The 11,484-nt window shown below is 45.5% G+C and overlaps 1 protein-coding gene across 2 annotated transcripts; it reads right to left on the reverse strand.

Annotated features, from left to right (window-relative positions):
- Positions 1 to 3,910: 3,910 nt before the first annotated feature.
- GJD2 (gap junction protein delta 2) lies at positions 3,911 to 7,805 on the reverse strand. 2 transcript variants are annotated; one of them, XM_082384294.1, is made up of 2 exons: positions 7,227 to 7,805; positions 3,911 to 6,206 (listed from the first exon to the last, which is right to left on the reverse strand). In XM_082384294.1, the coding sequence occupies exons 1-2, from the start codon at positions 7,295 to 7,297 to the stop codon at positions 5,312 to 5,314; spliced, it is 966 nt and encodes a 321-aa protein (XP_082240420.1). In that variant the 5' UTR covers positions 7,298 to 7,805; the 3' UTR covers positions 3,911 to 5,311. The 2 variants fall into 2 exon arrangements, with proteins under 2 accessions (XP_082240420.1, XP_082240421.1); XM_082384295.1 differs by lacking the exon at positions 7,227 to 7,805 and adding an exon at positions 6,349 to 7,216.
- Positions 7,806 to 11,484: the final 3,679 nt, after the last annotated feature.

The raw sequence follows: 11,484 nt of genomic DNA on the forward strand, positions 1-11,484 counted from the left end.
CTGATTGAGTATCAGAGGCTTGGCTGGGATGGGATGGATAATTTACCCTTCGTCTGCTCTGATTGTAATTGCTTCTGTGGAAGCTGCAGGAGGTCTGGGAGTATGAAAAGCAAAGGATGGTCTGTGCTCACCATTTCTGCTTTCTCACTTCCCACTCACTCACTCACCAAGTCTAGTGGATGGTTTCGAGGCCTTTAGCTATCTGGTATTTAGCTATTTTATCTAGCTGGAATGCTTATTAAAGTTGCATACTCAGAACAGGTCTTCTTCCTTGAGATTCCACCTCCCTGAACTTTATGAAACCACTTTGCAACTTGATCTTTCACCCCACAAACTGAGCTTCTCCTCCTCCGTCCACTCCAGGCTCTACCCTTGGTCAGCCCCTCTCACCACCAGGGCCAATGCTTCTACTCCTAAAGTCTGAGAATTTTTGCTATCCTTCCATCTAGAGCGTCTCATCACTAACCTCGCACATGGCATAAGCAAGGGCAGCTCTGTTGTGAGAACCTCACACTTCCCTTCTGGCCCTTTCCCAATTTCTCCTCCAAATATCTGATTGTCGTAATTTTATGCTAATGTCTCTGAATCCCTAGTCCCCCACCCTGACCACACATTTGATCCCCTAGAAATTGGAAAATAAAATACAGATGCCCAGACTACAGCATCAGAGATTCTAATTTAGGTTGTCTGGAGAGGGGCAAAGGCATTCATATTCTTTAAGTATTATTTTCCCATTATTACTGACATAAAATTTTATCTCTTTTTCTGAGAAGCAGCTTTGACAGCCCTTCTCAAGAGCTGAGACTTAGGTGTTATTATCTCCAGGGTTCCAGGCCCTGGAGCAGGAGCTCAATGGCTGTTGATTGTCTTAAGTAAAGTAGCCACACAACTTGGTTTGCTCAGGACAGATCCAATTTACACCCATTGTTCTGGTGTTCCATTCAATTAGCTATCTGCCCCTTTCATTCTCAGAGGTGTCCCATTTTGTACAATAAATTATATAAGCCCCCCCCCCCGCAACCATAAGGGTACTTAAGGTTTGAAAATACTTAGTATTATGGGCTAAATTGTGTCTTCCAGGTCAGAATGTGACTGTATTTAAAGATAGGGCCTTTAAAAAGGTGATTAAGTTAAAATGAGGTCATTAGGGTCGGCCCTAATTCAATCTGACTCGTGTCCTCATAAGAAGAGGAGATTAAGACACACAGAGAGACACTAGGGGTGCACATGTACAGAGGAATGACCACGTGAGGACACAGAGAGAAGGTGACCATCTGGAAAGCAAGGAGAGGTCTCAGAAGAAACTAATCCTGCCAACACCTTGATCTTGGACTTCTAGTTTCCAGAACTGTGAGAAAATAAATTCTTGTTGTTCAAGTCACCAAGTCTGTGATATTTTGTTATGGCAGCCTGAGCAGACTAATACACTTGGTAAAATATAAAGTAAGTAAAACCAATATAAATATTGTTTCCTAAATATTCCAATCCTCCAACACGAATGCTTACATCATTTTCCAAGAAACTCACTGTCTTGATCTTAAATCTTTCCGTTTCCTCAACCATTCAATAAAGGGCTTGACTTAATGTCTGCAAAGGATGCTTTTAGCATCCGTATATTCTGAGTCTGTAAGACTGTTGCCAGATGGAAAACTGAGGCACCCATCTCTCTGGTAGTAGATGAGATGGTGATAATGAATGTCACATATGGTTACAGTGGGTTAGGCACGGTTCCCACCCTCAAGGAGCCACACACTGATCTGGAAACATCTCATCTCCATGCAGCAAGGGACAGAGTGACTTTTATGGAGGCTCAGTGCAGGTGCACTTAGCTAGCCTGGAGGAGAGTTTAGAATAGGTTTCTGTGTGAACAGACAGCCAAACTGATTTTTAGTGGGTGAAGAGGAACACACCCAGTGAGAGGAGGTAGTGGGACAGGTATTCCCTGCAGAAGAAACAGCATTTTAAAAAAAAGAAAGAAAGAAAGAAAAGCAGAGGTAAAAGAGAAACCATGGTCTATCTGGTACTTTCTTCATTTCCCACACCCTTGATTTTAAATCCAGTCCTTTTCCTCTGCTCTCAGAGGTCAGGGAGTACAGCTATTATCCCTCATATTTTTTAACCCTTTAAATATTTGAGGACTTAAAAATGACAAATTCTGTACTTTAAGCTTTCCTTTCCCCGGGCTAAGTAATTTCAGTCTCTCCAGGCTATTCTTCAAGCTTTTAAACTCACAGTTCACACGTTAGCACTCACCACTCCACCAACGTGCCTGCGCCCACACACACATTCACACACACACACACGCCCACACATTGTGCACACACGGGCCAAAAGGGCCATTGGTTCGCCAAAAGGCTCTTAAATTTAAGAGAATAGATTGGTGTTGTCCTATCAAAAGTACAGATTAAGGTCACATCCATCACATAGCTATGGGAACCATCAAATTATCAGTGTATTTCCTTCATTAAATAGAAAGCAAAAGAATCAAACTGACACACATCAGTCATTCTGAGGGATGACTCTATATGCCGAGAGGAAGGTGTGTTCCCTGCTCCACTACCGACAAGTAAATTAATAATCTTACCATTTGAGGGTGTTTGGAAGCATCGAAGAGCTGAAATAGATCAGCCCCACTGATACGGGATGCATTTCTACCAGGAAATACTATCATATCTCCAATCTCACATCACGGCATAAATACAACAGCCCTTGTTTTCCACACAGCTTCCTACTTCTTTCACACCCAAGCGTCGGCTAAGAGCTCTCAAGCAACACTCTTCCTCCATCTCTGGGAGGTGTCTTAAAACATTTTTAGCTCACCAAATACAAAACGGAGGAGGATCTGTTTCTTTATTCAAGAATAATCCTTTTCAACTGCCTGTTTATTCTGCAGATGGAAACCTATAGATTGAAAGAAACATATTTTCATTCTAAAATTGGCATCTGCACTGCAATAGTTAAAGGATGCAACAATTGTGTTTGAAAAGCAATCATCCAGGAAATTCCCCATTGCTTTGCAATATTCAGACAAAGGGCGCATTGGAATTAGAAGGTGAATAGCATTTAAGAACTGAGGAAGAACACTGGTCTACTGAACTAATGGGACCGCATGTAGACAGAAAATGCCAAACATGCTAGTAAAATGTGTGGGTAAAATGTAATATCTTAGGACATATAAGCAAAGGATCAGTCTCCTTTGAAAGAACCCAATAAGACACGCTTGATTGAAAGTCTGGAATTGTGCTGTATGATACAGTAGCAACCAACCATATATGGCTATTTAAATTAATTAAAATTAAATAGAATTAGAAATTTAGTTCTTCAGTTGCACTAGCCACATTCTAAGAGCTCAACAGTCATTGTCATACCGAGCAGCAAAGATAGTAGACATCACCATCATTACACAAAGTTGTATTGGACGGTGCTGGTCTAGAAGGTTCTGTTTGACTATTGGGTTAGCATCATTTAAACATCAGGCCTTAAAGAGATGATACGGAGCACAGCATGCTGCTAGATGTAACAACTGATAGCATGAAAGTATGGTGGAAACGGAAAAATAATTCCACTCCTGGAATAAACTAATATGTTATAGCATGGACATTTTATTACAAGAAATATCCTTAGACAAGCAGAGAAATCTTGGACTAGAATGGAAAGGAGTTAGTAAATACTACTATTTGAATACTTCCTCACACTCTTCTAAACATTCACAAAATGCACCAGCCTCTTCTCATCTGTTAGTGGCTGGACTTTATCAGTCATCCCTCAAATACTTTTCAACCGTCCTTCACTTCCTGCCCCCAAAGTTCTGTTTTTTTTTTTTTTTGAATATGTAACAAAACAGTTTGAACATATATTTAAATAAATAGAATCCCAATCAAAATAGAAAATTGCAGACTCTTCCCATTAAAAAAAAAAAGGCAAGAACTTTATTTTAAACAAATCCTCAGCTGTGTGTTACACCACGTCCATATCTAAACCAAAAATCATAATGATAATGCAAAGGAAACAGAGGGCTTCATAAAAGCACATTAGCCAAATATTATTCTTGGCCAATGCTTTAACTAAATACACAGTGGATGTGCAAGGTACAGTATGGCACTTAAATAAATATGAGCGAAGAGAAGGAAATATATTCACAGTACAAAGCAACAGGTTTTTGAACCTTTGGTATATATCTCAAATAAGCATCCATAAACACGTGTTAGCCAATAGTGTTTAGTTCCAGGTTTCTTAAGCCAGTGATTGTGTGTGTTTCAAAAATAGCTGATAAAATAATAAATCAGGATTGACATGGGCTGATTAAGGTCTCTGGTGTGAGCACACAGGTAAATTCAAACCATGGCAAAATGAACTGCAGCTGTGTTGCACAACAAAACTATACAAGAAAATGAGTGAAATACACCAGTTAGAAATTCTGTGGCTCGGGTAGACACCCTTGATATTAACAACAACAACAGCAAATGTATTTTTAATGCTGTCCAAAGTCCACAATCTGGAAGGCAGAAATGTCCCAAAGCTCATAACCACATGCCTAACAGGGCAACAACCATCCCACAGGACTATTATAGTTGCATATTTCAATTCCCTCCCTCCCACCCAACACCCTGCCCCTAATAAACAGCACCAGTGCAGTTTGAGTTAGAAAACTGGAAATATTGAGACATTCCTAAGGTTTTCATAATGACTAAGGGCCAGTCAGACGGGGCTGTAATGCAAACCTCTGTCATGGCCATTCTCCAAAAAGCACCCCATGGAATTCCCTCTAGCTTGCAGATAAACCATATTAGGTCTACTGTAAGGCCAGATTGAGAAAAAAAGCTGGCATGCTATCTTGGGTGGAGGGAGAGGGGCATGCTGATGGGGGAGGTACATGAAGGATGCCTCAAGGATGTTTGTCCTGCAGCCCAGGATGAAAGGATGTGTTGAGATAGGTCACAAATTGTGTACCAATAAAATATTTGACTCATGCCATTCACCAGAGTACAGAGCTTAGCAGAGCTAAGTCCTACTTGGTAGCTGTGCAAAGTCCACTATGATCAGGATCAAACTGGACCACAAAACAAAAGGACTCAAAGAAGTCCAACTCATCCATCTCATCACTCTATCCAACTGTCTCTGGAACCAGTGGTGTGAAGTAATCGTTCTGCTTTCTCTCCTCTCCCACTGAGGCAAGATCTTCTCTTAACCAGCCTTATTCTACATCTCAGTGATGACAGCCACATAAATGAGGGCAGATAGAGCCACTCTCCATAGTCGCCTGCCTTGGGGCTACTTGTCATCCCCCAGGGCCTTTCCAAAACCTGCCCTTTCACACATAGGCAGAGTCGCTGGACTGAGTCCTGCCAAAATTGGGAACACTGACCCGGGGCAGGTCCTTGTTGCGGATCTCATAGACTGACTTCCTCTTGGCCTGGGCCCCTCGCACGGCCAGCTTGATCTTGCGCCATCCCAGGTGGTTGAGTTCAGCCAGGTTCAGCACAACACAGATGCCACTCACAGCAAACATGAACACTAGAAAGACAGTCTTCTCAGTAGGCCGGGACACATAACATTCCACCTCCTTGATGCAGGGGTAGCGGTCACACTCGTACAACCCTGGGACGCTGAAGCCATAGAGAAAGTATTGGCCCACCAGAAACCCAATCTCCAGGGCATTCCGGAACACCACTTGGATAATGTAGAAGCGGGAGATGCCTTCCTGCCTTCGGAGCTTGGATCGTGCTGCAGTGCGCAACCCCGATGGGTGTGGAGTCAGCTCCTTAACCTCTAAACAATCTGGCTCCGTCTCCTTGCTTGTGTTCTCTGTGTTCTGCAGCACCCCATTGACAATGGCACTTTGCAGCTTCTTATCTTCTCGTTTGCCAACACCACTGCTCCCACCCCCAGGTCCTCCAGGACCCCCCATGGACTCAGGGGGATCTCTGTCCAGGGCTAGGAAGACAGTAGAGTAGCGGCGTTCTCGCTGCTTGGCAGACTGGTGCACAGAGTAAGTGATGAAGCAGAGACTGGGGGTACACACCATTATGATCTGGAAGACCCAGTAACGTATGTGGGAGATGGGGAAGGCGCGGTCATAGCAGGCCTGGTTACAGCCGGGCTGCAGGGTGTTGCACACAAACATGGTCTGTTCATCGTCGTACACCGTCTCCCCGACGATGGCCACAATGAGGATCCGGAAGATCACCACCACAGTCAACAGGATCCTGAGCAGTGGAAAAAGGAGGGAGAGAGGTTCTCATGGGCTGAGTCACTGACTTAGAAAACCCCTACTCCTCCCTTCCCAGCTCCGTCCTTGACTGGGGAGCTATCCATCCTTCGTGGTACTGAACTGGGAATCCAGCAAACCTTTTTGTCTCTTCCCTTTCTGCAGGATGTTGGTAGACTGGGAACACTTCATACTACAGGGATCTCAAGCATGTGTATCTCCATACGCTGGACATGGTGTATTTGCAACAGATCGATTACATGGAATGTAGAGAGGCACAAAACACACCTTCACTCTGGATATGGCAAATGCACATGGAATAGCTGAACACAGAGAATACAAAGTCTACACACAGAATATGTATATAACTACCCCAAGAGGATATTTAGTTTATCCTCAGTATGAATATTGAACTTAAGCTTTATATAAACAGATAGCTATGACTATATATACACATATATACATGAATATATATAGTATTTATGTATGTGAATATACATATATATATATATACATATATAGAGACACAAAGTGTCAATTGGGTGTGTCCGTTTCTGGCACTGTAAGTTTTAACAGGCAAATCAGTTTAGCTTAATAAATATTTGTTGGGAAAAGATACATCTGCTCTGAAGAGCAAATCCATCTCCCCATTTGCCCTTCTCTGTCCAAATACAATCCTGCCTTCTTTGTAGCTTCTATTTAGGGAACCGGATGAAGATTGGCTCCGACTCCAGAGAGTGGGGGGACCACGACGGAGCCAATAACTCCTTTGCTAAGGGGAGAAGAGTGAATCCCCTGGTGGTGCCTCATAGGGAAGGGAAGAGGAGCAGCTGGAGGAGGAGGGCATCACTGGGCATCAGGCGATCCCTCAACGCCGGGAACACAGGCGCACGGGCCAAGGATGATGGGAAGGGGTCAGAGGAGGGTCTGAGGGCTGTCGGGGCTCGGTCTGGACGTTAGAAAGGACTCCCGGGGGCCGCCCGACGGGGCCGGCTGACGACCGGCTCGGCGCCCTTACCTCCCGATCATAGTGGAGTGCTGCTGCACCGCGGCTTCCAGCAGCCTCTCCAAGATGGTCCATTCCCCCATCGCTGTGCATCCGGAGGCAGCAGACAAAGACTGGGCAGCACCGGGCACGTCCCCGCTCCTGGCCACTCCCCGGGCCTCACCTCCCGACTGGGAGCGAATTGCCCCCCAATTAAAGAATCAAACAAAAATTTTTAAAAATCCACGATTCCCCTCTCCCTTTTATTGTACTTAAAAGAGGGAAATGGGGAAGGAAACCCAAGCACGCCCAACTGATGGGCAGCTGGCGCTGTCCGGAGGTCGGGCACGAACCTCCAGCGCCGTCCGGGGGTCAGGTCTGGAGCCGGCGGACGCCCGGGCGAGGGGCGGGGCGGAGCGGGGGTGGCCGCGTGCAGGTGCTCGAGCTGCCGCCCGCCCGAGCGAGGTCTTGGGCTCCCACTCACCCCCGGGGGTTGGGGGTCGAAAAAGGGTCCAGGCCCCAGCCCCCGCGCCTGGCACTTCAGCGGGCACCGGGCGCTCCCGCGCTGCCGCCTGCGAAGCCGGGGCGGAGCGCGCGGAGCCGGCTGCAGGGCTCGGGAATCCGCGGCCGCCGCCTCTAATCCGGCCTTAAGTAGTCTCCGCCTGCGTCACGCCAGGTCGGCGGAGGGGAGCCGAGCGCTGCGGCGGCTGTAGCTGCGCGCCGGAGCCCGAGGGGCAGGGGACGCGCGCAGGGGGAGAGGGGGCCAGAGTCCTGGGGCCTCGGCAGGGAGTGGGGCGACTTCGAGAGGAAGGATCGCTGCGCCCCTCGGGGCTTCTCCGGGCGCCCAGGTAACCTCACCTGACCGCCAGCCCCCGGCAGGAGGGGCAGCCGGGAGCAGACTCGCGGGTGAGTGGGGAGGGGCGTGAGTAGGTAGTTTAGGGTCTCTTCGCGCATCCCTCACCTTTTGCTTTTTGTCTTTGGTGATACAACTGAAATTCCCTCTCTAAATGCAGATGCTGGTTGGGGGAAGGAGAACGGGGGCAACAATAGGACGCTTTTCAGTCTCCCTCGGAGAGGACTGCTTGGCTAAGAGTGAGTCTGCGGTCGGTGCCTTCGTGGATCCGATGCAGGGGTGAGGAAAGCTTGATTAGAGTCCATTTAGGCTGAAGCTTAAATGTAGGTGCGAAGCTGCCTCTGAGGATGGGGGTCTGAGCACAAGACTCTGCCAAAGAGGTGCCTAGTTTGAGCGAGTGGGTGGCCATGGTTGAAGGACTCGCTTCCGCAGCGCAAATCCAGACGCTCTGCTATTCTTAAATGTCTATTATCTATCTATCTATCCATCCATCTCTTATTTGTTTGTTTGGAGGAGGGGGTACTTCTCGGGTAAACTGTGATCTAATCTGAATCTAAGGAGGCCCAGTATGCAACTAGCAAGAATAGCCACTCACAGTCTCACCCCGCCCTCACTTTCGTTTTCCGACCTCGGCTTTCTCCTCGCTCAATCAGCAGATCCTGCTTTGTGTTTTTAAGTTTACGTTTTGCTGTCAGTTCTATCTAGAGCGACTGCTTAACTGGTCACTAGAAAATTAAAACGATCACACCAGGCTGCTAATTAGCTCAGGGGGGTCTGTATTAGGAGACATAGCAGTTGAGTGTTTCATGTATATGTTCCAAGAGCACACTGAGTAAGTGGTTGTCACCCTCTAAAATATACAGCTGTGAAAAAGTTGCTGACTTGTTCTAGGCAGGTAATGCAGCCTTAATTATGCACAGGGATCATAGCACATATATATGTATTACAAAAGGCACACCGTGATGAGACTTCAGTTTGAGACCGTAGGAGTTGGTTGGGTAGCTGGTGGCCCAGCGACTGGGAAAAAGGGTACAGAGCATAGGTTTGAGTTCACTCACAGTGCACCCCTTCATAAAATGATGTTTAAAGGCACAACCCAAGCTTCGGTGAGAGAGGGGTCAGTGAGATCTCGCCTAGACCTGACACCTGTACCCCAAGGAAGCCACTTTTCACTGCAAAGGAGTAAAAGAGTCCACTGAAAATGGAGAAAGGCATAGGGTGTAAATGGAACTTTAGGGTTATGGCAGGTGCTCCTTATTTCCTGCTGGGTAGAGAGGAGATGCAAAGATGGGAATGGTTGGATATCCTATTATCGAATCCACCTCCAGATGGAATGGTGATCTCCCAACTCAGACTTGGTGTTTTTTCTCAGACTTCCCTCCTGCTCCCTTAGGCTCTGGCTCCCTGTATTCCCTCCTTCTCTAGCAGACTCTTTGGGGTAAAGGATCTCAGACAACAAGTGAATGAATGAGAAAGTCCCAAGGGAAATCTGTTTCACATATTAAATGTACCAAAATAGGCTTCACGATTCAAAATCATTATGTTTTATACATGCGGGTTTCCCAAACCCTTAAAGATGGTGATTGAAGGACACAGATTGCAGGAAAGACATCTTAAATGTTCTCACAGTGCAGTTTTTTTTAAATGTATTTATTTAATTAATTTATATTTTGGGTCTTCGTTGCTGTGCGTGGGCTTTCTCTAGCTGTGGTGAGCGGGGGCTACTCTTCGTTGCAGTGCGCGGGCTTCTCATTGCAATGGCTTCTCTTGTTGCAGAGCACCGCCTCTAGGCGTGTGGGCTCAGTAGTCGTGGCTCACGGGCTCTAGAGTGCAGGCTCAGTAGTTGTGGCTCACTGGCTTAGCTGTTCCGCGGCATGTGGGATCTTCCCAGACCAGGGCTTGAACCTGTGTCCCCTGCATTGGCAGGCAGATTCTTAACTACTGTGTCACCAGGGAAATCCCCACAATGCAGTTTTGAAGCACTAGGAGATGACTAAATTGTTGGCCATTAATTAGTTTATTATTTTAAAATATACATCAACATGACATATAGATTCAACATATGAGCACATGTGTGTACAACATGTGTGTAAACACACAAAAACACCTATATACAGAATCTATATTTGAAAAAGACTCATCTATTAGATTTGGTAGCCTTTTTTCTTTAATTTTTTAAAAAAATTTAATTAATTAATTAATTTATTTATGGCTGCGTTGGGTCTTCGTTTCTGTGTGAGGGCTTTCTCTAGTTGCGGCAAGCGGGGGCCACTCTTCATGGCGGTGCGCGGGCCTTTCACTGTCGCGGCCTCTCTTGGTGCGGAGCACAGGCTCCAGACGCTCAGGCTCAGCAGTTGTGGCTCACGGGCCTAGTTGCTCCGCGGCATGTGGGATCCTCCCAGACCAGGGCTCGAACCCGTGTCCCCTGCATTGGCAGGCAGACTCTCAACCACTGAGCCACCAGGGAAGCCCCTTTAATTATTTTTTATTTATTCATTTATTTATTTATTTTGGCTGCTCCTCATGGCTTGCGGCATCTTAGTTCCTTTGCCAGGGATTAAACCTAGGCCCAGGCAGTGAAAGCACCAAGTCCTAACCACTGGACTTCCAGGGAATTCCCTGGTAGGCTGCTTTTAGATAAGAACCTTATTCTCACCACTACACCTTGAAAACAGTACACTGTTTCTATTTTAAAAAATCATTCATAAGTTGTTGTTTTACATTACTATGTTGTTTCCTTTTTTATCTTTAAAATTTTTTTTGAAGTATAGTTGATGTACAATATTATATAAGTTACAGGTGTACAATATAATGATTCACAATTTGTAAATGTTATACTCCCTTTATAATTATTATAAAATATTGGTTATATTCCCCATGTTGTACAATATATCCTTATAGCTTATTTTATACCTAATAGTTTGTACCTCTTAATCCTTTACCTCACATTGCCCCTCCCCCCTTCCCTCTCCTCACTGGTAACCACCAGTTTGTTCTCTGTACCTGTGAGTCTGCTTCTTTTCTGTTATATTCACTAGTTTGTTGTATTTTTTTAAGATTTCACATATAAGTGATATCATACAGCATTCGTCTTTGTCTGACATTTCACCTAGCATAAAGCCCTCCGAGTCCAGCCATGTTGCTGCAAATGGCAAAATTTCATTCTTTTATGTGTTTCCTTTTTTTGAGCCCAATCACTTTTAATTAATAAATTGTCCTGGTCGTGCAGCAATAATATGAAAAGGTTCTATGTAGAGCTAGGCATCTGTTTCCTCAGCACATTGTCTCAACCGACAAGATTCTGACTCTCTCAATTCCCCTCTGATTGAAGATCCCATTTAAGTCAGTTGGGAAGTTCTTTCCATTAACTCTTATTTAAAACTCATTCAACACTGTTAAAGTAATAGTTTTGGATGGAAAAAAGTAAAAGAACTCATA

The sequence above is a fragment of the Balaenoptera borealis genome (assembly GCF_965194805.1).
Source record: "Balaenoptera borealis genome assembly, chromosome: 3".
NCBI classification, from domain to species: Eukaryota; Metazoa; Chordata; class Mammalia; order Artiodactyla; family Balaenopteridae; genus Balaenoptera; species Balaenoptera borealis.